Source organism: Muntiacus reevesi, chromosome 2 (assembly GCF_963930625.1).
Source record: "Muntiacus reevesi chromosome 2, mMunRee1.1, whole genome shotgun sequence".
In the NCBI taxonomy this organism is placed as follows: domain Eukaryota; kingdom Metazoa; phylum Chordata; class Mammalia; order Artiodactyla; family Cervidae; genus Muntiacus; species Muntiacus reevesi.
In genome coordinates, this window is record NC_089250.1 from 64726955 (window position 1) to 64753879 (window position 26925).

The following is a 26925-nucleotide window of genomic DNA, read 5'->3' on the forward strand; positions in this document are numbered from 1 at the left end:
TAAAGTTTATAAAGCTTTATTAAACATTTCAAACAGCTGTGCAACGAACACACCAGAAATAAAAGCTCCAGAACAACAGTCCAAATGTCCCACAAGTGTGGCCTTGAGTCCCATTCCCTAGATGGACTGCCTCCAGTTCTGTCCTCTGCCTGGCCCACCTCCCTCCCACTTCAGGCAAGAGAAAGATGGATGCTTTAGACTGGAGGGACAACCATGCTGATCCCCAGTGGGCAGGGGCCAGGAGACAGTCTCATTTGCCAACACTTTTACTGAAGCGCAGAAAAAAGAAAAGAGCAAGTGACAGTCACAAAGTCTTCCTGGGTATTCTTCGTAAGGTACAGTCTATACACGCGCAGGACTGGAGAAACTCCTGGATGAGGGCGATGGCCACTGCTCGCCTCTGTCTCGTCTGAACCACTTTGGAGTCCAGTGTGCTGGTCACTCTGCAATCCCCATGCTAAATACACACTGTAGCGGCACCTATGAGCTAGCTATTGTGACACCTTGAAATCAGAACACGTTCGATAAAGCTTCTTTAAAAGGGATTTACAACATGTACTTGTACAGGTACGTAAACACACACGCAGCACGCACAGCACACCACACCAAAAAATATCCAAACACCTATCGAGGGGATCCTGGCTGTCATGAATCACACAAGTACGCTTCCATTCACTCAGCTGGGGACTGCTAGATCTACATAAACACACTGCACATCAATCCTGCAGCGCATGCATGGGAGACACAATGAGGCCCCCCTCCTCACGACAGTTGAGAGGCAGGAGGACGGGCAAAGGAAGCGAAGCTGGGTGGCTGAGCAGGAGCCCAGGCTCCTGGATGAAAGAGCAACATGTTATCTGTTACTTCTTCCTTCAAAATGAAGTGGGGAAAATACTGAAGATCTGTGGCCAGCAGGTGAGACATAGTGCTGTCTAGCCTGTCAGCCGGGAAAGAAAGATGAAAAAGCGAGGCTCTTGGGCGTCAGCAATCTCTTTATATTCGAGATAAGTGCAAAAACGAGCCCTGTCTTGAACAGGTGCTCCCCAAAAAAGGAAAGGGGTAAAGAGAACTTACAGGAAGCCAAGAGAGGGATGGAGGAGTCAGTAATACTCAGAAGGGAGGACAGAGGTGACAATGAGACTGGCATTTTCTCTGCCCCGGTCATGCTGGGGCAGTTGACCAGGATGGGTGCAGATGCCTCACGGGAATGCGGCGAGCGGGGTGGCCATCCTGCCAGCCGGGGGCCAAGATGAGGACAGAACACACACAACCACAAGACCACCCACGACTACAGGACTCTACGATAAAAGCACCGGTCAGTGCCCATTATTCACATTATAAGGATAAAACATCACAGGCCAAAAAGGCGCCGTCAGGAATGTGGCACCCGCGGGACTGCGGGATTTGAAACTCCAATGCTTTATGACCTATGTCAATGCCTCCCCTCCCGTCTTCTGCTTCCTCGGAAAGCTAACTGGACTGGCTGTTAGGTGCCCACGACGCCGGGGTCGTGCGCCGATTCTGGAAGCGGGGAATCGGAGCAGTGGTACAGGAAACAGTTTCCCCAGCAGCTATAGCAGATGAGGAACAAGGCTGCCAGGAAAACCAAGGCACAAATTGTGCAAGGCTTCCGCTCCAGGAGGAAGCTGAGCAGGTAGAAGCCCATGAACATGGAGTGGCTGAACCACAGGGCGGGGTTGAGGGGCTTGGGGATGAGGAGGACGGGCAGCAGCCACTGGAGGCAATACATGATCTCTGCCGGACAGGGCCTTCGCCAAGGCCACCGGGCACCGCTGCAGGAACCGACCTAATAGGAGCTAGCGGGCGCAGGCGGCTGCCCTCTGCTTTCTTCAACCCTCGCTCTCCAGGAGCTGAGCCGCTGTGCTCTCTGGCTGTCAGCCTGGGATCACCAAGGCAGCAGGGATCCTGAAGAGAAAAGTCAACACAATAGACAAACAGACACAAAACAGACAGACAGACAGACAAAAAAAAAAAAAAAAAAAAAAAACAGGAACAGAATGTATACTTATTTGGAAAAATGGATCATGGTTAACAGCAAATGTGAATGCCCTTTCCTCCCTGCCCTCCCATGAAAGTCTACTCCTCTCCAAGCCACCCTTTGAAGAAGCGTCCTGGGTGTCTCCCCTTCTGGGGAGTGGGGGACTCGGCCAGAGGGCTCTAGGCAGGTCTGGCACAGTGGACTGGCTTTGCCTGGGCCCTGCCCAGCAGAGATCATGTATCGCCTCCTGGGGCTGCGGCCCGTCCTCAAGGGGCCCAGACCTCACAATACCGCCCTGCGGTTGCCACCGGACGGCCATGGGCTCCGTGCTGTGCCCCCGCGGAATAAGAAAAGGATTCTGCATATGGTCTCTTTCACAGCAGGTGCTTGGTGTAAAGTAGCGGCGCAGCGCCGGCGGCAGATCGCAGGCAATGGTTCCTCTCAAGCTCCGTGAAGCCGCTGCAGCCATCTCCGAATATTTTGGTTTAAGATGGCAGCTCAGAATGAGCTTGGCTTTTTCAAATAATCCAGTGTCAAAATCTGCCAACTTCTTCGAAAGTCAAAATAGTAAAAAAAAAAAAAAGAAAAGAAAAAATCACCCTTCTACTTCATCCAACATGACCACTTGCCCAAGTTCACTTGCGCTCTCCATCTGCCGCCGGCACTATATAGAACTTGCCCTCCATGCGATTTTAATCAAAATTAATTTTCTGTCCATATTGGGGCAAGTGCCAGTTGGCGCCTGTGCCAGACAGTCGCTGGAGAGAAGTGCGCTTGAGCGGCGGGCCACTGGTACGCCAGGGCCCCGCTCGCAGACCGCGATCCGGTCTTCCTGCCGCGCCTGCTATCTGAACCGCAGCAGCCACTACCATCCCACGGCTGTAACAAAACCCCGCTCCAAACTCCAGGCGTCCAGCTTAACGGGTACAAAGAACCTCGCGGGCTGAGGAAGACCTACCAGGGCCTGGGGGTAGGGGAGCAGAGGTTGAAGTAACTCGCTCAGCACAAAACTATCCCAGAGCACCTTCAGATCACTACTCTGGGGAGCTCATCCCATCCATTCCGCGCACACAAAGGCGCCATCCCGCCCACTTCCCATCCCACAAGGTAGACACCTGGTGACTATCGCCTTTCCATCTAGGGCTCAGCGTCCTGGCTCAGCTCCCAACAACTGCCTCGGCTGCAGATCTAGCAACCGTAAGAAGCGGGATGTGAGGAATCCCCAAAAGGTTCCGTGCGCAGGGACTTTTGCAAAGCAGAGGACGTGGGCTTCTAACACTGAGTATTAGAAAAATACTGAGCAAGGGACCTGTGAAGCCAAGGCTTCTAGAAGGGGCACCTGTTTTTGCTCCGCGGGGCAGACGATCCCTCTCTAACTTAGGTCCCCCTGATTTTCCACCCAAGCCCAAGTTGCGATATGGCGCAGGATCGGACACTGGGCTCGAATCTGCAGGCTTCGGGTCAGAAAGAGGGGTTCCGCTAACAAGAGGTGCGTGCCTCTACTTTCACCCTATGCGCTAACTCAGAGTTACATTTCCCCTCCATTTTAAATTAAAATTCAAAGAGCGGGCACAGCGGAATCTTCTGGAAAGGGGCGAAGATGAACTCAGGAGGCGGGGGTCGATGTGGAAAGAGCAGATGGATTATTTTTTTTCCTCTTCTGACGAATGAGAAGCGCCCCCAGCTACCCCACCTCACGGACCCCCGCCCAAGCGCGCATGCGCACTTGGGCAGCGGGCAGATACTTAAGGCGCGGCCACAGCGGCTGCGGCAGTGCGCCCAACAGCGGACTCCGAGAGGCCAGCGGACCTCGGAACCGGCAGCACTCGCTCTCAACCACCTACCCACCAGTCTCGGAACCATGGCGGCAGTGGCGGCAGCGTCGGCTGAACTGCTCATCATCGGCTGGTACATTTTCCGCGTGCTGCTGCAGGTAAGCGTGCTCGGGTTCTGAGTGGAAGAGGGTCCCGATGCGCGCCCCCAGAACCGTCAAGCCCGCGTTGCAGTTGCCGCATCCCAACCCGTCCTGCCCCAATTGCCGCGATCCCTGCCCGCCCAAGTGCCGCGGCGGCACTGCACGCCCCCGCCCGTTCCCTGCACCCTCCTCCTTGCGTAGACCCTTCCCAGTGCGCCCGCTCGGGAACAAAGAGTTGGGGCGCGGCGGGCGCCTGCGGCTGATGATCGCCAAGACTCTTAGCGACCAACGTGGTAAGAAAATCCCGCTACACCAGATTCGACCCCAGGAGGGAGGCGGGGCACTTCTGTTCTGCGAAGAGAGACGTTACCGCTCACATAGTGAAATTTTTATGCCTTAAAAAAATTGCGCATTGCGGAAAAATTTTCCTTTAGAAAATACAGCACTTGCGGGGGTGGGACAAAAAATAAGTTAGAAAAAGGCATTTCTCGGGGAAAAAACCCAGTACTTTGCAAAAGGCAAGAATACAACAAATCAGAAAAATTCGCGGGAAAAAATGAATTAGAGAAATCGCGCATTGCAGGAAGAATCAGACAAAAGCACTTGGCAGAAAAATATGCATTAGATAAAAAACGCACTGCAGAAAAAATTAGACAAAGGAGCTAACACAAATTATGAATCAATAAAAGCGCTTTGAAGAAAGCAGTTAGAGGAAAAGGTTCCTTGCAGGAAAAACAGGGGAAAAGCGCTTCCGAAAAAGGACAGTTCGCTTTATTTTAAAATAATGAAATTGCTTTGTGTAAAAAGAAAGAAATCAGAAGAAAGCGCTTTGTCCATAAAATCATCTACCCTAAAAGCACCCCTTGGAGGAAGAATTCCCTGTTAAAGGAATCCTTTGCCAAAGGAATCGCATATTTCCTTCAAGGTGTTCCTGGAATGCTGCATTTACTGGGTAGGATTCGCTTTTCGAAATACTCCAGGGACACAGCCCATTGCGAGAAGTGAGGTATACCTAAGTTGTGGGTCCAATCAGCTTGCGGCCATGCAGCCTTCAGCACAGTTGGAAAACCTCCAGCTGCCCTGACTCGTGGACAAGCTGCGCCCGCACCCGCCTCTCCTCATTGGACAGGCGGGCGGGGCAGGGGGCGGGGCGGGGGCGGGCCCGGCAGCGCTGCAGACACGCTGCGGGTGCCCGCCTCTAAGGGCAGGTCCTGGGTCTCTCCCTCGCCACAGGTGTTCAGGTACTCCCTGCAGAAGCTGGCATACACGGTGTCGAGAACCGGACGGCACGTGCTGGGAGAGCGCCGCCAGCGGGCCCCCAACTGAGGCCCCAGCCCCCGCGCGGCCGTGTCCCCAGGTGCCCCTGTGCCATCCCACCCGCACGGGAGCCAGCGCCGCGCAGGAATGGGGCGTCCCCTGTGCCCTCTCGCCAGAGGAGCACTTGCCAAGGTCAGTGAGGGGCTGGTAGGCCCCCGGAGAAGCAGCACCATCAATGACGACAACATGAGGTCCCTTCCCCACCCCTTTGCACCTCTCCCACTGCGGGTGGCATAGAGGGAGAAGGGGGGCACAGGGGGAGCAGACTCCTGAGATCTGGGCACAGGCAACGCATTCAGATCTGGACCAAGTCGGGACAGCGCCATCCCAGCCCCGCAGCCATGGCCATGCCAGCAGGCCGCACCACAGAGATCCAGACCACCACACCAGCCAGCAGAATGGACATTCCAACATCACCAGCCGAAGCCCTGAATCTCGGTGCAGCAGACAAGCGACAACTACGTGCCTCTGTGGCAGGACTGGAGGGCAGAGGGTGAGGGAGGAGGGTTGAGGGACAGAGCAGGGCCCTCACTGTCCTTTGCCTACGGCACGTGCATTCCAGCCTTGCTGCCTTTGCTCCCTCGATTCCCCTTTCTTCCTCACTGCCACCTCAAAGAAATGTGTCACTCAATTTGGACCTACTGAACAAGAAAACGAATCCCATCTTTACAAAAACACCTTCTCCAAGCCCCCAGCCCCTCACTGATCTTGAATCCCCCAGGTCTCATGCAATTGTGCTCAATATTGTGGTAATTGCTAATTGTAATGATTGTGTATAATTGTGCATTAGTTGTGTCTCCCCAGCTAGATTGTAAGCTCCTGGAGGACAGGGACCGCCTCTACAAAAAATAAAAAAGTACCTCCCCCGTCTCGCAGTGTCCCAGGACCCTGCGGGGCAGTGGAGGCGCACCAAAAAGTTTGTCTCCTGTCACTTCTTGCGGCTTCAACACATACTTCTAAGACTGGTCTGGGTGGGTACACTACTTGGGGTGGGGGGAGGCAACAAAATGGGAATAATCACACACCCTGTTTCATCTCAACACTGTCCTAAGAAAAAGGACCACACCCCCTACCACCCACAGGAAAAGGTGGAACCATCTTCACTTGTGGTCTCGAAATAAGGGATCACTTATCCCTCACCAAAGGGGTGGGCTTCACTCATCCTGGGATAGGGGCCTTGGCAAAAATGAAGGGGGAAAAGATGGGAGAGGGGGAAAGGTGGGAGGGGGGAAACATGGGAGGAGGGGAAAGGTGGGAGGGGGGAAACATGGGAGGAGGGGAAAAGTAGGAGGAGGGGGAAAGATGGGAGGAAGGGAAAGAGGCAGGGGAAAATGGGAGGAGGAGGGAAGAAAGTGGGAGGAGGGAGAGAAGGAGGAGTGGAAAGGTGGGAGGAGCCCTACGTCCCTAAGGGTACTAGGGGCCAAGAGGGTAATCAAGAATTCAGAACACAAAGTCTTGGGGACCCATCCAGGATCCCCAAGGAAATAAGCATGGGGTACACAGGTTTGGACATTGCCGGTGTTGTCGCTCAGTCAGGTCTGACTCTGCGACTCCGTGGACTGCAGCACGCAACGCTTCCCTGGGATAAAAGGTGTGGCGTGGCCCTCCCCTGCCCAGCTCACCCCTCCAGGCCCTACAACCTCTACCAGGACCACGACATGGGCATCCTGCCAGGCCGGCCTAGTCTCCCAGGGCCTCCTCCTCAAACCTCAGGAACCTCTCTCCAGTTCACTCTCTCCATCACTGGGTTCTCTGCTTCTCCCACCCTTAGCCTCCATATTTTTAAGGGTGCTTACCAGGTCCCCGACCCTGGGCTCTCCCCTGCCATCATGCCAGGGTGGGTAGGTGGGCTGGCTGCTCAGCTCCTGACTTCTCTCTCCCACTCCTCAGTGAGTCAGGGCTTCTTTTATGTGGGGTCAGCTGACTGCCCCACCAAGTGGCCCTGCCGCCTGTTCAGCCTTGTCTGTAGCTTTATGTGTTCCTGTCACCACACACCTGTTCCCGGGTCAACATCCAGGGAGTGAGTTGGAGGGCCATAAATCTTTCTGCCACTTCGTTAAATCCCTTAGTCACAGCTGTCACAAACACTTCCGGAGCACAAAGGACCTCAATCCCTTGAGCCTCATGTTGCCCGCCCCAATCCAGCCCCTAGCATTTCTCAGGCCAACCACCAGCACCTTCAGAGGCACTTATGACTTCAGTTCAAGGTCAGAGAATTAAGGGGGTGGAGGGTGCAGACCTCAGTTCAGGTAGTGGCCTTGCCATTGGTCAGCCCAGGGAACCTGGTCAGGTCACTCCTAGCCCTACCTTTAGTTCCCCTCTGTGAAAGGACTGCTGAGATCCCAGGGAACCCCAACCTGCGAGAAACATTCTGCCAAAGCAGGACTCAATGGGACTGGGGTGGGGATGTGCGATCCAAGGCTCAGGCTGGGTGGTTCCAGTCCCTACCACAGCCGGAAGGTGGGGCAGGTCTCCTCATGCCCCAGGGTGACTCAGCAGCAGGCAATGTCCACACCTCCCTTCTGAAGCCCATATCTTGGCAAGCCTCAAGACTGGGAGTGTTCGTGGTTTTCCACACTAAACCGGGAGAACCGTGGACATATTCCAACATGTGTTCAGAGCCTTCAAGGGGTGTGCCCCATGGTCCCACTGCCCCAGATGCTCTAGTCTTGGCTCAGGGATAAGGCAGCTGGGCTTAGGGAGACGAAATGAGGCAGCATGGAAGTGTCTGGATGCTCTTGACACAGTAGGCCCCCCTTTAAAAAGGCAGGAGGCTGGTGGCAGCCCCAGGGCTTCCCAGATGATCCTGGCAAAGCCCCCTGCAGGGTTTCCTCCATCCATCCATTGGCAGGACTCTGAGTGAGGCATGATGAGAAGACAGACTTCCAGGCCAGGGCTGCCCTGGTGGGCTGCGATCACACAGGTGGCTTAAATGTGCAATGTGCCCTCCCCCGCCCTCTGCCCTGCATCAAGCCCTCATGTTATAGAGGAAGCACAGTCCACTGGAGAAGACGGAAGAAATGTGTTCTCTTTCTACTCCTATGCGGTGCTTACAAGTCTGGTCCAAACCTAGCTTGTTTATAAATTTTTTTTTCCAGAAGCAATACCATTAAAACATTTTATTCTGATACAGAACAATGGGAGGAGTTAAAAATGACTACAATTTTGTTGCATAGCCCTTAGTCCACAGCACCCCCTTTCCTTACATTTTCTCTACCACCCCCGCTTTGCCCCCAGGAGACCAAAGATAGAGCAGAAGAGTTATGAGGGAACTGGAATGGCTGAGTGGGACTCCAGCAGCAGGCAAGGCTCTTGGGACCAATGCCCCCAGAGGATGTTAGTCTCTTAGCCTAACCAGCTTCAGTTAAACCCCAGAGGGGTTTAGGTACCCTGACTGTTAGAGGTGTGGGGTGCTATGTGACACTGTTACCTCTCCCTGTGGAATATTTGGATTTCGATGGAAGGACAGGTTTCTTGAGCTTCAGCTGCAGGACAGCAACAGCTTATTACGCGTGAGTTGGAGGAGGGAGCAGGTGTGCTGTAAGCCATTTGCTAGACATCTATTTTCAAACTTGTATCTACTCAGGAGCCAGCACCCTAAAGTGAGATTCTAAATTTGCAGTTAGTTTCACCCCCAGAGATTTAAACGTGCACACACATACAAAACATTAGTCTCACAACAGTCTTTTTTCCCCTGGTGACCTCTGATTTCCTCTATAAGCCCCAGAGACATGCCACCATCTTCTCTGATTGTGGTCCTGCTCAACCTCCCCTCTCCCTTTCTCCCTCCCACGGGGCCCATTCCCCAGGAGGATCCAGATTCCAGAGCATTCCCAGAACAGGAAATCAGAGAGGCAGGCAACACATGGTCCTTGGTATATCACACAGTGATAGGCTTGAAATGGAATGCATATGTTTCGAAGATAAGAGAACAACAACAGAAAAACACAACCAAATCCAGACTTCAAGATTCCTCTTTGAAACAACAGATTACAGATAAAAGGTTAAACTGTTATTGGCAGCAATTCTAACAAGACCTGTTTTAGTTATGGAAGTGATCTGGTCACTGAGAACCCACCAGGGCTCCGCAATCTTTGAACAGCTTTGCTCGACATTAATTAGTCTCTGATTTCAAACAAATAAACAAACAAGATCTAACACTTGGCATTAGCATTTAAGCTGGAACTTTGGGGGGGGGGGTGTTCTGGCTTTGGTGTTGCCGTCCAGAAGGCTGAGGGGATGGTGGTACCATGTCAGGCAGGGCAAAGAGACGCCATCCCCAAGACACCAGTTCCCTGTAAGGGATAAAACATGATCCATACCTATAAACAGAAAGACCATTTCTTTCCTAGGATAGACCCCAGTCTGTCCCAACATTTAGCGTTGAAAAGGGACATGCAGGCCTGGAAGGAAATTAAAGAAGCTGTGGAAGAGGGAAGGAAAAATCAACTGTTCCCCATCCCCCATTCTTTCCAGGCCATTAGTGTGCCAGGCATTCCATTCCTTCAGCTGCCCTTGAGGGCCACTCCCCATATATATTGTAGGAAAGGGAACGGGTGTCCAGACTTGGTGTAAAATTAAGAGAGAGGAAGAACCACCCGCGCCCCAAAGCAGAGCGTCATCCTATCACCCCAAACAGCATGGCGGGGACTCGGAGAGGGAGACCCTTTTCTCCCCCCTCTCCCCCACGCCCCTTCTGATTTAAAAAAAAAGAAGAAAAAGCAACTGAAGAGGTGGGGACAGAGTAACAGATCTCTCACAAGCTGGGCCCCCTGCCACGGGTCCCGGGGGCTGAAGACACGGTGGTCGCACCCCCAGCCCCGCGCTCCCCGGTTCTGCCTGCCCCTTCCCGGGAGCTGACAGGCGACCGCTGACCTTGGAGGCCAGAACGAGAACCCAGGAGGCCGGGGACTCGCGCTCGGGCCGGGAAGATAGTACCCCCCTCCCCCGCCCCCCACAAGGCCCGGCCCGGAGACCAAACAGCGCGATCACGTGACACCGGACAGGGGCGGCCCCCAGGGTGCGCGGAAGGAAAACCCCAGAGAGAGACCGGACGACGCCTTAAGGTGACCCCGAAGGGACAACATGGCGGCGCAGTCGCATGAAGGCCTCTCATCCCGCCCCCCGGAGGCCGACGCCACGGTACCTGCGAGCCCCGCCATGGCGCCGCCGCCACCGCTGTCGCCTGCGCTGCCGCGACCCGCTTCCACCTCAGCTCGCCACCGACGCCGCAGGAAGCCGGGGAGCCGCCCCCTTCGTCTTCTAGTCGAGCCGGTCGAGGACCCCTTCTGGAATCGGGCTGCCTACAGCAGACGCCTGATCAAGCGACCTAAACTCTGAGGGCTCGCCCTCGCGTCATACGCTCCTAACATTTGCACAGATGACCATTTGAAGATTTTTATTAGTGTGTGCCGAAATCTGCGGACTCTGGACTCTTCAAATCCGAAGAGTTTTTGATCAGGCGCGTCCTGAACAGCCCCGAATCACAGCTCCCTTGGTCCCCTCATGCATATGCAGTAGATTGTGATCTCTACACTGGGGAGCGGAGGGGGCGTACCCTCGTCTCCGTAGGTGAGCACTTCGACTCTTGGGGGTGACCCGCGTCCTGCGGGGAAACCCTTAAGTCGGCCTCCTCCCCGACCCCTTTACCAAGGCCAGAGGTCAGGAGCGGAAGTAGTCCGGCTCAGAATTTAAGATTTGACTTGGGTCAGGACCTAACTCTTCCCCTGTGCTGTACTTTGCTACTTGCCTTGACTCTTAGCTTCCCCAAGTCTGATTGGATGCCTACATAACAGGGTTGTTCTAGGAATTAAATGACTCAATGTATCCATTTATTAGCTAATTAAACACATTCCTTGAGCACTTACTATGTGTAAGTGCAGTGCTAAAGTCAAGAGGATAGAATGGAGGATGACATAGGCGCTGTTTTAACTCAAAACGCTGCCCCGCTAGTGGGGGGAAGTGGGGGAGGGTGGGAAAACGGTCATCAAATTACTTACATGTGGAATCTAAACTATGACACAAATGAACAAATCTAGAAAGCCGACTCACATAGAGAACAGACTTGTGGTTGGGGGGAGGAGGATGGATTTGGAATCTGGGATTAGCAGATGCAACCTATTATATATAGAATGGATAAATAAGATCCTACTGTATAGCACAGGGAACTGTATTCAGTATTCTTTGATAAACCATAGTGAAAAGGAATGTGAAAAGAAATGTATATATATGTGTATAACGTAGTCACTTTGGTGTACAGCATAAATTACCACAACATTGTAAATCAACTATATGTCAATAAAATAAAAATTTAAAACAGCAAGATGATCACTGTTAATAATTTTAATCAAATCAATATATGATTATGCATGATGGGAAGTGCTGAGGGGGGATGAAGAGTGTTATGAAAAATTAATGGAGACTTATTGTAGGGTGAGGGCTTCTCAGGTGGCTCAGTGCTAAAGAATCTTCCTGCTGATGCAGAAGATGCAAGAGATTCAATCCCTGGGTCAGGAAGATCCCTTGGAGGAGGAAATGGCAACCAGCTTAGGTCTTCTTGCCTGGGAAATCCCGTGGACAGAGGAGCCTGGTGGGCTGCAGTCCATAGGGTTGTGATTGGACACAAAGTGGCAACTAAGCAATAGCAACAAATGTAGGGTGAAGAGTGAGGGTGGGCTCTCCTTGGGGAGCTGGCATTTAGGCTGAAAAACCAAGGATAGTTAAGAGTTGTTCAGGGCAAGACTGAGAGGGGCAATGTTCTAGGAAGAAAGAACCACTTGTCCCAGATGTTGTGGAGGAGGGAAGGAGCCAGTGAGGGTGAGGAATGAGCAAATAGAACAGATAGTGCTACCTAATGAATTTGGATTTTATCTTGAGAATAAAGAGAGCCATTTGCATCATGGGAATCATACCGGGTCTGGGTTTCTGAAAGGCCACCCTGGCTTCATGGCTCAGAAAACACTTTCCAGGGGTTGTGGGGAGACCAGTTAGAAGGCTGCTGAAGGTTTCCTGATGCAAACCTGTGACCCTGGGAAGGTCGTGGCTTGGGGAGGTGGAGATACAAAGAATCTCAGATGGGATGTGGGTGGTTGTTGAGGGATCAGCGATGACACCTCCATCTTTGCCTCGGGTATGCAGGAATGAAAGAGTCCTTGACTAAGGTGGTAAAACCTGCAGAAGTCTCAGATTGAGGGGAAAGATCAAGTTTGGCTAAGAAGGCAGGTTTGAAAAGCCTGGGCAATGGTTGGATTGAGAGGCTCAATAGGCCGTTGTATATGAGACTGGGGCTCCGAAGAGAGGTCTGGGCTGGAGACACATATTTGGTAGCATCGACACACAGCACACACGTCATGGTTTTGGATGACAGCCTAGGAAGCAAATATAAATTTAAAAGTAGGCAGAGGAGGAGGAGGCAAGAAAGGAGGCTGAGAAGCAGTGACCCATGGGGTATGAGGAGGACCAGGTGAGCACGGGATCCCAGAGAGAAGGTTTAAGGGTGGAGGGAGTGTTTAGCGGCGCTGACTGCTGTGGAGGAGGGAAATGGCACCATTCGGTTTGGTTACCAGGGGGACTTGGGGACTGTATCCTTTATGATTCTAGTTCCAAAAAGAAGACGCTAATTCGCTTGGCTTAAAAAAATAAGCACCCTGCCACTCAGTGGCAGATTAATTGAATGGCTTGGCTATGTCCTCACGGATATTCCATCTCTCAGGTCCATTCCAGGTCTGCCCTGCTGTCCTCAACGTTGGTTTCATACTCACGGTCATAAAATGGCCACCCCAGTTCCTGGAGTCCCATCCACATCACGGAGATGACCATTCCCCCTGGAGGTAAGACTCACACTAGATGTGACTTCTGTCTTGCTGCCTCTGGACTGAGGGATCTATCATGCCAGGCACACCCAATATCCAACACTGGAGGAAAAGAGGAGTCTCATGGTGGAAACTCTTGTTTAGAAAAGAGAGGCTGAGCGTTGGCAAGGGTGTGGAGCGACTGAAATTCTTGCATACTGCCTGTGAGAGAGGAAATTGGTACAATCACATCAGAATACTGGCAGTTTCTACTGAATGTAAGCAGACACCTATGCTCTGACCTAGAACTTCCACTCCTTGCTTTTCATTCCAAGACAAATGAGTGCTTATTACAAAGAGACTTGTGCAAGGATTTAGAAAAATATATATTTGATTGTGTCACATCTTAGTTGCGGCACGCAGATTCTTTTTTGCATCACTCAGGACCTTTCCTTGTGGTGCAGGAACTCTAGTGGTACTTGGGCTTCAGTAGTTGCTCTGTGGCACGTGGGAATCTTAATTCCACTACCAGGGATGGAGCCCAAATCCCCTGCATTGCAAGGCAGATTCTTAACTGCTGTGCTGCCAGGAAAGTCTGTTGTGCAAGGGTTTTCATAGCAGATTTATTCATAGCTCAAAGTGGACATAACCCAGTGCTCATCAGCAGAAGAATGGATAAACAAATTATGGCATGTCCATCCAATAGAATACTATGTTTTATATAAAAAGTACAAATTGTTGGGAGTCCCCTGGTGCCCTAGTGATTAGGAATCTGGGCTTTTACTGCTGTGGCCTGGGTTCAAGCCCTGGTGGGAGAACTGAAATCCCACAAACCGAGTGGCATGGCATAAGAAAAAAAAAGTACGAGTTGCTGACTCATGACAATATAGATTATAGTCACATAGAGTATGTGGATTGAAAGAATCCAGACACAAAACAATGCATTATGTATGATTCCGTTCACAGAAAGTTCAAGGGCAGGCAAAACTAATCTATGGTTCTAAAAATCAGAATAGTAGTCACCTGGGTTGGAGGGGGGCATAGAGATAGGAGAGGAGCAGGAGGGAATTTTCTGGGGTGCTGGCAGAGGTCCATATCTCAGTCTGGATGGTGATGACGTGGGCAAAAATTCAGCAAGCTATATCTTAAGATTAGAGGATTTTATGTACTTTATGTATGTTATATCCCAAGAAAAATAAAAGATATTCAGAGAGAGGAGGGGGTCCTGCCATCCATGGTGTGTGATGTGTGCAGCTGAGCAAGAATCAGAACGTGCATTTTTGGAGGAACTTCACCCTCCAGCGACCCTCTGGGCATTGACAAGGTCTCAGGGGCAAACCTTCTCTCCCTCAGGGCCCAGAAAACAGGTGAAGGTGAGGCAGGGCCTCTTATTCGTAAGGAACTGACTTCTCTTCCCTTTTCTCACAGGAAAGCTCCACCCATACCCCTCCCACCCAGCACCGTTCCAGGTAGTAGAAATGACACCAGAGCTGACTTGAGGGACCTGGAAGGTCTTTCTGCCCTCAAATTTTGCTCAAAAGACCTGAGCTTCCTGCCGAGGCATCCCCAACCTGCCCCCTCCCCCAGATACCCAGACTCACCCTTGACTCCCGCCCCCTCCTGCTTCACGCCTCCCACATCTTGTGCATTCCTTCAAAATCTCCGCTCAGGCCTTTCCTGTCCTCACTTTACCAAAGCCTTGGTCCAGATCACAGTCCTCTCTTCCCTCGACACTGTATTGGTTTCCCTCCCCAGGTCTCCCTGGGCAGGTCTCCCTCTCCACCCACCCCCGACTCCCCATCTGACCCAGAATCACCATTCCCCCACAGCAGCCAGGATGATCCTTCTGAAATGGCCTTGTCACTCGTCCTCTTGAGGGAGTGGTCCCCTCTACCTGCCACCACATCTTCACCTGTCCGTAGCCTCTCCAGTGTTGAAGCCCCAGGTCAGACGCTGCTTCCTCCACGCAACCTTTGCATTCATTCAGCAAACATTTATTGAGCACCTAAAATGTGGCCCAGTACTGTGCTAGGCATGGAAGATAGAGAAATGGGGAAGACAAACGCCCTGTGTACACAGTCCGGGGAGGGAGATGGACAGTTACGCAACGCCCATCTGTGCGCACTTCCTGCATCTGTTAACTCTCACTTGGCTACAGCTGCTTGAGGGCAGGGCTCATTTTGAGGTCACTGCTTGGCCTCAAAGCCCAGAATAGGGCCTGGCAGGAAGGAGGAGGCAGTAACTGGTGAATGGATGGATGGATGGATGGATGGATAAAAAGCCAGGACAATCTCTGCCCTTTCTCATTTTCCTCCAAGCCTCTGATTTAACTGGTAACCAGGTCCATGGAAGTTAGTTGGAACTGGATGGCAAATCTGGAGCTAAATGATAACGAATCAGCAAAAGGTTGTTATTTATAGCACAACATTTGGGGAAATGATAAGACCTACTTTCCTATGTCATCATTCCACTTGACAATTATGTTTTTTTGCAGATCAACATTATTTCCTTATCAAGACAGGAAAGTCAGGAAATTTAACTGGAAGAGAACAATAGTTATTTGCTAAATCACCGAAGAGGCTATGCCATATCAAAAGATTTAAAATGTAATAAGAAACAAATATATATCAAAACAGAGACAGACTCACAGATGTTGAGAACAAACTCCTGGTTATCAGTAGGGAGAGGGAAGAAAGGAGGGGCAAGATAATGATAGGAGATTATGAGACACAAACTACGTGTGTAATAATAAGCAACAAGAGTACATTGTACAGCATGGAGAAATACAGCCATTATTGTGCAATAACCTTAAATGGAATATAACCTATAAAAATGTTGACTCACTATGCTGCCCACCTAAAACTAATACTGTGAGTCAACTATACTCTAATTTTAAAAATGTAATAAGAAACTTTATTACCAAGCAGTGAGCTCTGCGGTAGTACAGATTGCAGCCGGAATTCCAGGGTTTTAATCCCACTCTGCATTCACTGGCTGTATGACTGAACAAGTGACTTAACCTCTCTGGGCCTCGCGTTTCCCATGTGTATAATGAGGAAAACTTGAGGCTCCATCCCATGTGTTTGTTCCTGAGAATTCAAGAAGTTCATGCTTAGAATAGCACTTTTTCTGTTAAGTGACGTATGTGAAGTGAAAGTTGCTCAGTCATGTCCGACTCTCGGCGACACCATGGACTATACAGTCTATGGAATTCTCCAGGTGAGAATATTGGAGTGGGTGGCCTTTCCCTTCTCCAGGGGATCTTCCCAACCCAGGGATCAAATTCAGGTATCGCGCATTGCAGGTAGATTCTTCACCAGCTGAGCCACAGAGAAGCCTCTTTTTCTGTTAACAATGTCACAGAGTTAGCACTCAGAGCTACCTGTTAGTACAAATGGAGTCCCTTGGACTGCAAGGAGATCAAACCACTCAATCCTAAAGGAAAACAACCCTGAATACTCATTGGAAGGACTGTTGCTGAAGTTCCAATACTTTGGCCACCTGATGCAAAGAACCCACTCACTGGAAAAGACCCTGATGCTGGGAAAGACTGAAGACAAAAGGAGAAAGGGGAGGCGGACGATGAGATGGATAGCATCACTGACTCAATGGACGTGAATTTGAGCAAACTCTGGGAGATAGTGAAGGACAGGGGAGCCTGGTGTTCTTCAGTCCATGGGGTCACAAACAGCTGGACATGACTTGGTGACAACAACAGCAACAAACGGACCCAACAGGCTATCCTTGGGGCTGGATACGCTGTGAAACCCTGGTGGGGAGGGTGCCTCCCAACCATGGCCCTTAAATTTGCCGTCCTTAAGGATGCAGGACAAGTGCAGTCAAGTCCCAGACCTGCTATCATGACCTTGAGAAGTTCTGTGCCAAGCTGCCTTCAGTCTCTCCAAGGTCCTTTGGTTCCCGACTTCAGGGCTTCTACATTTGGAATTTATGGCTGTTTTAGCCTAGTCTGTGGCGACATCTAGTGGTAATATGGGGAAATGCCCGACATTCCTAATAAATTGTCTTCAACCTATTATTAACTGTATGAAAAATACAGTTAACAATATTAACTGTATGAACAATACCTGTTACATTCTTCACCAGTAATGGTTAGGTACTCCCTATGCTAGGCACTGAGTGTTACATGAGTTGTATTAGTTAATTTTCAATGTAATTCTGTAAGAAGAAGATTGTTATTACCTTTATTTTACAGAAGAGGAAAACAAGATTCAGGAAGATGAAGTCAGGAAGTTGCCTAAGGGTACACAGCTGTAGGTGACAAAACTGGATTTGAATCCAGGCCATGTAGACCCAAAGTTTGCATTTTTAACTCCTCTATGTCAGGCCTCTGCATGAATACTGAGAAAACATGAAAAATCATATTTCTGCCTCATGCAGAACGTAGCTATAATTTATAGCTGTTTTTGGGACACTAAATGAGGCTTAGAGTTTCATGCTTGAATAAGTTGTAAAATGTCTCTCTAATATTCTTGGAGAATTTAGGACTGAGTGGGCTTTTCCTTCCCATGTGACCAAGTCAATCCCAGAAGATAATGGGATCCTGACAAAGACTTGCTGTAAAGCCCAGATCGCAGAATCCCAGTTGTCATTCATTCATTCACCCCTATAACAAACACTTACTGAGTTTCTAGTGTAAGCCAGGCATCACGCTAGGCTGTAGGGATACAGGGGTGAACAGGAAAGAGAAAGCCTCTGACTTCACTGAGCTCACAGTCTGATGATGGAGGAGCCAGCCATGGAGATTACAAGCATGTCATGGTCATTGTGTGAAGGATAAGAATCATAAACAAGCGGACCTAAGGTCCCTTAGTGTGGGGGAGGCCAAGGAAGGCTTCCTGAAGGTGGTGGCATCTAACTTGATCCCTGAGGATGAGAAAGGATTATGAATATAGGTGACAGTATTATAGGAAAAGAGAATAGAATTTGAGACAGCCCTGAGGTGAGAGATCAGGACTGGTCTAGAGAACACAGACAGGTCAGTGTGGCTGGATCTATGAGGGTGAAAGGAGACTGACCTGGTCATGGTCATGTCACACAAGGTCTTAAGGAGTTTGGATTTTATCCGAAGACAATGGAGAGCCTTTGAGAGGCTTTGAGCAGAATACCTGTATCTTTAAAAGATCACTCTAGGTGAAGTGAATAGATTGGAGAACAAGAGAGGTTGTGGGGAGGTGGTGGGGAGGCTGGAGCAGAGGTCTAGGTGGTGATGGTGGCTTCGTGGAGAGTGGAGGCAATGGTGATGCAGGGAGGTGGGCTGGTTTGTTTCTTTGGAGGCAAGGCTGTTAGAATTTGCTGATGGCTTCAAATGTGAAGGGATAAAGAAAGGAATTGAGGATGATTCTTGGGATTTGTGCTTGAAAATGGATGGATTTACTGCAATGGGTAAGACTGAGGGAATAGCAGGCTTAAGGAGACTATACTGAGTTCAGGTATACCCCAGAGGGTAGAGATTTGTTATTGTTGTTTGTCTGTCTCAGGTTATGCTGCGTGATTGCCCCAGACACAGGGATGGGAGGAGGTAATAGGTGCCAGAAGTGCTGCTGAGAGAGGCCATGTTAGGTCTGTATGTTTAGGATCATGCCATCGACTCCCTCTGAAGAATCAACATAAGTAGAAAAGGAAATCAGAAGCCTTTCAATACTTAGTTGCACACAAGAATATTCTTTTGACTTTCCTTGGAGAAGCCAGATGGACCCACTTGTCCATTAACACAGAAACTTCTTGCTGGCCAGTGAGTCCATTGAGGTGAGGATTTGAGGCTCAGGTTGATGTGACTCTGAGAGAAGGGTGCAGACTGTAGCCAAAAATTCCTGCCTAAAAGTTGAAAATTTGAAGTGTATACTTCTTTGGTGGAAAACAGTGGAATTTCAGCTAATTTAAGTAAAAAGAAAATGTATCAGCAAAATCTTGGGGCTCATGGAATTGAGAGGCAATTGAAGAAGAAAGTTTCAAAATTTTCCTTCCTGCCCCAGGGCCTTTGCATGTGCCACACCCCCTATCATTCTCCTGGAATATTGTCCCTCCCCTTCTTCATCTGGCTGAGTCAAACTCATTCTTAGGTCTTAGTTTTATTGTTGCTTCCTCAAATGCTCTCTCTGGTTTTCCAGATGAATTCAGGTGCCTCTGATAGATGCTCAGTGCTTTTCCTTTGTATAATATTAATAGCCCTGAGAGACTAAGAACCCTTCTCCCATCACTTTGCAGACATCTGTAAATAATTTGACACATTCCATGAAAGGACGGATCCTGGAGAGTGCCTCACATGGTTTTCAGAAACAAAAGTTTGGTATGCAAATCCACAACATGTTGATAAGGAATTAATTCTCAGTGTCTGACACTGACAGAGAAGGGGGTTAGTACCACTCTCCTGAACTGTCTACTAGATACCATTGCTTGCATGTCTAGCAGGCATTTCAAACTCAGTGTCCAAAACAGAAATCCTGATCCTTCCCCTACTCCAAATCTGCTCTGTTCTCTGTCTCAACTGATGGCAAGGCCACCCTTCCCTCTTCTCCATTGAGTTATCCTTGACACTTTTCTTACATCTGGTCAATCCCTGTGACTCCAGCTTTGAAATAACTCCAGAATCCAACCACTTCTCACTATTTCTGCCACTAATATTCTAATACAAGGTACCATCATCTCGTATTACCTGGGTTATTGCAAATGCCTTCTTACTGGCCTCCTCGTTCCAGCCTTGCTCTGCTGTGGTCAAGAGTCAGCAGCCATGGTGATTTCATTAAAAATAAATCTGATCATGTCAATACTCTCCTGGGAATCCCCAGTGTCCCTTTATTCTCCTAGAGTTAAATCCTAAATCCTAGCAGATTCTCCCTGCTCCCCCTCTGATGTCACCTCTGCAGCCCTCCAGTCTCATGTTTGTTCCTTGCAGATTCCAGACAGCTTCCTGTAAATCTATGTTCAAGTCCCACCTATTCAACAAGGAGGACCTCACCATCCTATCTCAAACTGCAACCTATCCCACATTCAGATCTTTCACACTCAACCCTATTTTTTTCCTGTAGCACTTATCACCTTCTAACATATTATGTAATTTATTCATTCAGTATGTTTACTGTTTATTATCTGTCTTCTCCCTCTATGATGTAAATTTCATGGGGGCAGGGATGTTTGCCTGTTTTATTTCCTGATGTTAGCCTCCTTTCTAGCAGACCGCCTGGTAAACTAGTCCATATTTGTTGAATGAAAAAAAATCCATGGACATTCTGAATACATGTATCTGAAGAGGGATTCTCACTGCTGGATTTTTAAAAACTCTGAAAATGAGAATCATTTAACAGTGAGAATCATTATTGCCTAGAAGTTTATCTTAATCCCAAATGAAGTAATATTGAAATAAAGGGCTTGTTCTGATTAATCATAAATCTTCCCTTCTCTTTACTGAGGAGTGTATGTACTAACATGCTACCCCATTTAAAAAAATTCTTCTCTTTCTTTTTTATTTTTTAAATTATGAAAACATAACACATTTACAGGAGACTTGGAAAATATAGAACAATGTTACATATAGTTCCACTATACATAACAATTATCCTTTAAGTAGCTAAATTAAGATTTTTTGTTGGAGTTTCAGTATCAAACTTTCAAAAATTAATAGAATGAATATACAGAGAAGTAGAAGGAAGTAGTAAACCTGGAAAGCACTATGAACCAATTCAACATAACTAAGATTTGTACAATTTTCATACAACAGTAGGATACAAATTCTATTCAAGTTTGCATAGACTATAAACTAGGAAACACTGGAACATATCCAGGGAGTAAGACAAGGTGCAAAGTTTCATAGTCTAAAGGTATTGAAAGCATAGAGTCTGTTCTCTCATCACTGTGGAATTATGTTAGAGATCAATATCAAAAGATATTTGAAAATAGCTCACATATTTTCAAGTGCAATGTGACATTTACCAAGATAGATCTTTGACTTAGCCATTGAAAGCCTCAATAAAGTTAGAAGACTTAACACAGAGAGTGATTGCAGAGAAGAAAGCATTTAAGTTTAACATCAAATTAACATCAAAATGAGAAATTAATATCAAAGATACTTTTAAAATCCCATGTATTTGGACATTAAATGCCCACTTTTAAATGATGGGTGAGAAAATATTTGTAACAGAATAAAAATGAAAAGAGAATTTACCAGAATTCGTTGCATGCAACTGATGCTCCTCAATGCAACTAAATACAATGTGGAATTTTGAATAAGGTATGAAAACAAATAATGGCACTAGCAAAAAATCTTGTGAGATTCGAACAAAATCTGTATTTTCGCTAATAATACTGTATCACATGTTAATTTCCTGTTTTTTTTAACAACATAGTATTTCTTTATATTCTCAGAATTTGATTAGAAGTTTCAAGTGTCATGAAAAAGAAATTTTTTTAAATCACTAATATAATAAACTTTCTAGACTTTTAGCAGTAATATTAGATGCCAAAATACATGGAAATTTATCAAAGTTTTGAGTGAATATAAATTAGAAATCTAGCATTCTATTCATGCTAAGTCAAACAAGTAGAATCAAAATGTTATAAATTTTTTAGCTACGCAAAAGTTCCTAAGTTTTCTAAAATATATATATTATATTATCCATACTATATATATATACACATGCAAAAAAACTTTTCTACTATGCTTGATAAAGACTTGAGAAAGAATATATAAAAAAGAGATGGAGAAATAAACTAAATGAAATGGGAGCACTGAATATGAAGTAGAAAAGTGAAACAAACTAGATAAAAGTAAAATAATAATCATATAGTCCAGTTGTTTTTAAACATGGCTGCTCATTAGCAACACATCTGGAGCTTTGGAGAAAAAAAGCAATAACTGGACATTTGTATTTTTCAAAAATTTCCAAGATAATTCAGATATGCATCTGAATTTTAAAAAGTAATCACAGGTTTTTCTATTAAGTGGTAGTTATAGTGATATAGAATTCTATTTTTTTCTGTTGACCAGTCATGATACAATGATATTAAGCCTATAATAGTTACATAATCACAATAGTCACTCACACAATCACAATAGTAAAAGATGTCTTTCAGTTTTCACAATCAATAGCCAGACAAAAAATAAAAGATAGTTACAATTGCAAGCCATAATGGGAACATGAGTAAGCTAACAAGATAATATAAAATACTTACGTACAGTTTTAGGCGTTAAGTAGAGTGATGTGGTAAGTGGAAATGCATACATACACGTTTTCATCCGTCCAGCCAGTCTATGTCTTTTGGCTGGTGCATTTAATTCATTTACATTTAAGGTAATTATTGATATGTATCATCATATTACCATTTTCTTAATTGTTTTGGGTTTATTTTGTTTAACTTTTTTCCTTCTCTTGTGTTTCCTGCCTAGAGAAGTTCCTTTAGCGTTTGTTGTAAAGGTGGTTTGGTGGTGCTGAATTCTCTTAACTTTTGCTTGTCTGGAAAGTTTTTGATTTCTCCATCAAATCTGAACAAGAGCTTTGCTGGGTAGTTTCCTTGTTGTAGATTCTTCCCTTTCATCGCTTCGAATATATCGTGCTAGTCCATCCTGGCTTGTGGAGTTTCTGTTGAGAAATCAGCTGGTAATCTTATGAGAGTTCCCTTCTATGTTATTTGTTGTTTTTCCCTTGCTGCTTTTAACATTTTATCTTTGTCTTTAATTTTCATTATTTTGATTACTGTGTGTCTTGGTGTGTTCCTCCTTGGGTTTATTCTGCCTGGGACTTTCTGTGCTTCCTGGACTTGGTTGACTATTTCCTTTCCCAGGTGAGGGTAGTTTTTAGCTAATAATTCTACAAATATTTTTTCAGGTCCTTTCTCTCTCTCTTCTCCTTCTGGGACTCCTATAATGTAAACAGTGCTGCAGTGAACATTGGGGTGGATGTATCCTTTTGAATTATGTTTTTCAGATATATTGAATTGTGTTTTTCAGGTATATGTAGAAGAATGGGTTTGCTGAATCATATGATAACTCTATTTTTAGTTTTTTAAGTGAACCTCCATTGTGGTTGTACCAGTTTACAGTCCCAGCAATAGCGAAGGAAGCTTACCTTTTCTCCAAAAACTTACCTCTCCAGCATTTATTGTTTGTAGACCCTGATGATAGCCATTATGATTGTGAGGTGATACCTTATTGCAGTTTTGGTTTTTGCATTTCTCTAATAATTAGTGATGTTGAGCATCTTTTCAAGCTTTTTAACCATCTATATATTTTCTTTGGAGAAAAGTCTATTTAGATCTTCTGCCTACTTTTTGATTGGGTTGTTGTCATTATTTTGATATTGAGCTGCATATGCAATTTGTATATTTGGAGAGATTAATTCCTTGTCAGTCATTCATTTGCAAATATTTTCTCCCATTCTGAGTGTTGTCTTTTCATTTTGTTTATGGTTTCCTTTACTCTACAAAAACTTTTGTTTGGTTAGGTCCCATTTGTTTATTTTTGTTTTTATTTTCATTACTCTATCAGGTGGATCCATAAAAATATTGCTTCAGCAGCATATTAAAATGATTATACACCATGGCCAAATGAAATTTATCCCTGCACGGCAAGGATGGTTCTACATACAAAAATCAATCAATGTAATGCACCACATTAACACAATAAAGGGGGAAAGAAACCCCACATGATCATCTCAACTGATAGAGAAAAGTCCTTGAAAAAAATGCCATGGCCTTTCATGAGAAAGACACTCAACAAACTAGTAATAAGGAAGCTACTTTGACATAATAAAAGCCATACATAAAAATCCGTAGTGTACATCATACTCAATGGTGAAAGGCTGAAAGCTCTTTCTCTAATATAAGGAAAAATGCAAGGATGTTTGCTTTCACCAGTTTTATCCAACACAGTACTGTTAGTATACATCACAGTACCAGGTTAAGCAATCAAAAGAAATAAAAGGCATCCAAATTGGAAAGCAAACAATAAAGTGATATCTCTTCATAGATGATATGATCCTGTATGTAAAACCTTCAAGATTTCACCCAAAGACCTGTTAGAACTAATAAATGAATCCAGCAAATTAGCAGGAGACAAAGTCAACACACAAAAGTCAGCAGCATCTCTGTTCACAAACAATGAATAATCTGAAAAGGAAACTAAGGAAACAATTTCCTTGACAATAGCTCCAAAAAGGATAAAATACTTACGTGTATTTTTGCCACAATAAAAGCTTTTAAGTAAGCTGTATAGTGAGTAAAGTGAGTAGAAAGATTGGCTGAGAGGGTGTTAGAAACACCCCGAGCCCCACCACCTTTCACAGGCACACCAAAATTACAATTGCTGATAGCATAAGCATTGATGAAAAAGACTGGAACCTACCAGAAAAGATCTTCTACAACAAAAGTTACAAAGAAGGAAGCACAACAGGATAGGAAGGTTCTCTCCAAGGAGTGAGGGGCCTGGGACCCACATCAGGTTCCCCAACCCTGGGGGTTTAGGCCAGGAAGATGAGTCCCCAGAATGTCTGGCTTTGAAGGGAAGCAAGACTTCCTTTCAAGAGTCCCATAGGACTGTAGGAAATACAGACTCCACTCTTAAAAGGCACTCACAAAATCACACAAGCTTCAGGACCCAGGGCAGAAGCAGTAATTTGAAAGGAGCCTGCCTCGGACCTACCTGCTGATCTTGGAGAGTCTCCCAGAGAGGCAGGAGGCAACTGGGGCTCTCCCTGGGGACACAGACACTCCCTGCCATCTTTGCAAGCTCCTTCTGAAACAGATTAGACCCTATGGTCCTTGCCTCGCACCCCCCCCCCCCCCACCACCATGTCCTCTGCCTGCCTTTTGTCTGTGGAAAACTTTGTAGTCAAAGAGTAAGTTTAATCAGAGAAGTGAGAAATGCGAAAACAAAGGAAAACAGTCAAAGAAGACAAAATAATTATGTAGTCATGAAGCATAGTCAAGGAGCTTTAGTTCTTTCTCAAGAGCTATAGATAATATTCTGAGCCATATCCTGTGAACTCTCTTATAGATACTAAAACACCAGGTGGAGAAGTTAACTACCTGACAACCGACTGTACCCAGGACACGAACTGCTGCAGTTCCGATATTTGGCTGCAAAGAAATGGGAACAAATGGACCCTGGAACTGAAGAGTAACTGTACCTAAAACAACCAAGATGATGCTGGTCAGACCACTGAGGACCAATCTGAAGATGACTGTCCGAGAAATTAGAAGATGTGCTGTTTCTGCATGTAGCTGCCCCCCACTTCTGCCTATAAAAACTCTTGGTCCCTTGCTTGTTGGGAGTTGCGGGGGGTTGGCCTTTGGACAGATAGCCCCCCACCCCACAGTTGCCAGTATATGAAATAAAGCGGTTTCCTTTCCACCAACCTGGCCTGTTTATTGGCTTTTTGAGCCGAATCCACACACACACTTCTTTCGGTAACAATTCTACCATGTTGACACTGGTGTTGCCAAGTGCCATTGTGGAATCCTCCCTCTAGCTTGCCAGCCTCAGGAGCCAGCCGTGCCCCAGCCCAACAGCCTGTAGGTACCAGGCTGGAACACTTCAAGCCAAGCATCTAACTGGGCGAGGACACAGCCCCACCCACCAGCAGAGAGGCTGCCTTAAGAACCCCTAGTCCACACCTACTCCTAGACTCAGCCCAGCACCCAGCCCCGCATACAGTGCACAGGCATCAGACCTGGACCCCCAGGGCCCTGTAGCCTTAGTCTCCGGGACCCAGCTCCACCCGCCGGTGGGCGAGTGCCAGCCCCAGGACAAAGACAGCCTCCCAGACTGCTGAAAACATCAGCCTCCGCCCGTCACTCCTAGAGAGTTTCAATGTTAATTCCTCACTGTGACCCTTTCGGCAATATGTCTTAGCTCAGGTTCCTCTCAAACAAACCTTGAGACAAGGATTTGGGTGCAAGAACTTGAAACGGGAGGTGGTCACTGGAAGCGTGTGTGGGGAGTTGGGAAGCGAGATGAGCGGGAAGGCCGACAGGGGGCGCTGTGACGGTGTGTTACTGCTGTGGACCGTGGGCTCAGTCCCACAGCGGACCCTCGGAGGGACTATGTGGAGATGAAAGGTATCTGAATCCGAAGGGCCTCATGGATGGGCGAGGAATTGGGAGCCGGGAGTAGGGCGAGGCAAGCGAGGTACCTCGGGTGCCAAAGCCAAGGAGAAACCACGAGGTACCCCTTCACACCCCACTACCCCACCACATCGCTCCAACCCAAAAGACAGACAAGAACAAGTGCTGGCGAGGGTGTGGAGAAATTGGGGCCCTCACATGCTGTTGCTAGGCTTGCAAAATGGTACAGCTAGTGTAGAAAACGATTCCTTAAACGGTTCAACAGAGTTAACATATGACCCAGGAATTCACCCAAGAGGAATGAAAACACACTACCTCACGGAACTATATATGAATCTTCATAGCAGCATTTGTCATAATAGCCCCCCAAAATAGAAACAACTCAAATGTCCACGAGCTGAGGAATGCATAAACAAGATGTGGTTTATCCAGACAATGAAATGTTATTCAGCCATAAAAAAGGAATGAAGTATTGACACATGCATGGAATGTTGGATGAACTTTGAAAACATTATGCTAAGTGAAAGAGGACGAGATAGTTTGATAGCATCACTGACCTAGTGGACATGACTCTGAGCAAACTCTGGGAGACAGTGGAGGATGGAGAAACCTGGTGGGCTAAAGTCCATGGGGTTGCAGAGTCGGACACGATTTAGCGACTGAACAGCAGCAAGTGAGAGAAGCCAGTCACAAAAGGTCAAGTACTGTATGATTCCATTTCTGTGAAATGCCCACAGCGGGCATATCCATGGAGACAGAAAGGAGATGAGAGGCTGCCTGGGGCTGGGGTGAGATGGGAGTGAGACAGGAAGTGACTAATGGGTTCAGGG

The 26925-nt window shown here is 47.2% G+C and overlaps 2 protein-coding genes and 2 long non-coding RNA genes across 5 annotated transcripts in view; 2 read left to right on the forward strand and 2 right to left on the reverse strand.

Moving 5' to 3' along the window:
* Positions 1-10123, reverse strand: part of LOC136159581 (uncharacterized) — a 30469-nt gene extending 20346 nt beyond the window's left edge. The window contains exon 1 of the long non-coding RNA XR_010661481.1: positions 7028-10123. This is a non-coding gene — a long non-coding RNA (uncharacterized lncRNA). The remainder of the gene's footprint in view (positions 1-7027) is intronic.
* Positions 1-10512, reverse strand: BLCAP (BLCAP apoptosis inducing factor). The gene is made up of 2 exons (XM_065921978.1): positions 10378-10512; positions 1-1926 (listed from the first exon to the last, which is right to left on the reverse strand). Exon 2 carries the CDS (start codon positions 1748-1750, stop codon positions 1487-1489), a length of 264 nt encoding a protein of 87 aa, XP_065778050.1. The 5' UTR covers positions 1751-1926; positions 10378-10512; the 3' UTR covers positions 1-1486.
* Positions 3804-5379, forward strand: NNAT (neuronatin). Of its 2 annotated transcripts, XM_065921979.1 has the most exons (3): positions 3808-3932; positions 4840-4920; positions 5148-5379. In XM_065921979.1, the coding sequence occupies exons 1-3, from the start codon at positions 3861-3863 to the stop codon at positions 5238-5240; spliced, it is 246 nt and encodes an 81-aa protein (XP_065778051.1). In that variant the 5' UTR covers positions 3808-3860; the 3' UTR covers positions 5241-5379. The 2 variants fall into 2 exon arrangements, with proteins under 2 accessions (XP_065778052.1, XP_065778051.1); XM_065921980.1 differs by lacking the exon at positions 4840-4920 and having other exon boundaries at positions 3804-3932.
* On the forward strand, positions 10328-25378 carry LOC136159580 (uncharacterized). The gene is made up of 3 exons (XR_010661480.1): positions 10328-10802; positions 12943-13060; positions 25026-25378. It is a non-coding gene; the product is annotated as an uncharacterized lncRNA (long non-coding RNA).
* Positions 25379-26925: the final 1547 nt, after the last annotated feature.

Bases quoted from the DNA above. Each gene is read 5' to 3' on its own strand.
- BLCAP (XM_065921978.1), bottom strand. From the start codon at position 1,750: ATGTATTGCCTCCAGTGGCTGCTGCCCGTCCTCCTCATCCCCAAGCCC.
- NNAT (XM_065921979.1), top strand. From the start codon at position 3,861: ATGGCGGCAGTGGCGGCAGCGTCGGCTGAACTGCTCATCATCGGCTGG. The intron at 3,933-4,839 runs GTAAGCGTGCTC...ATTTCCTTCAAG, and splicing joins TTTTCCGCGTGCTGCTGCAG to GTGTTCCTGGAATGCTGCAT. The intron at 4,921-5,147 runs GTATACCTAAGT...CCCTCGCCACAG, and splicing joins AGCCCATTGCGAGAAGTGAG to GTGTTCAGGTACTCCCTGCA.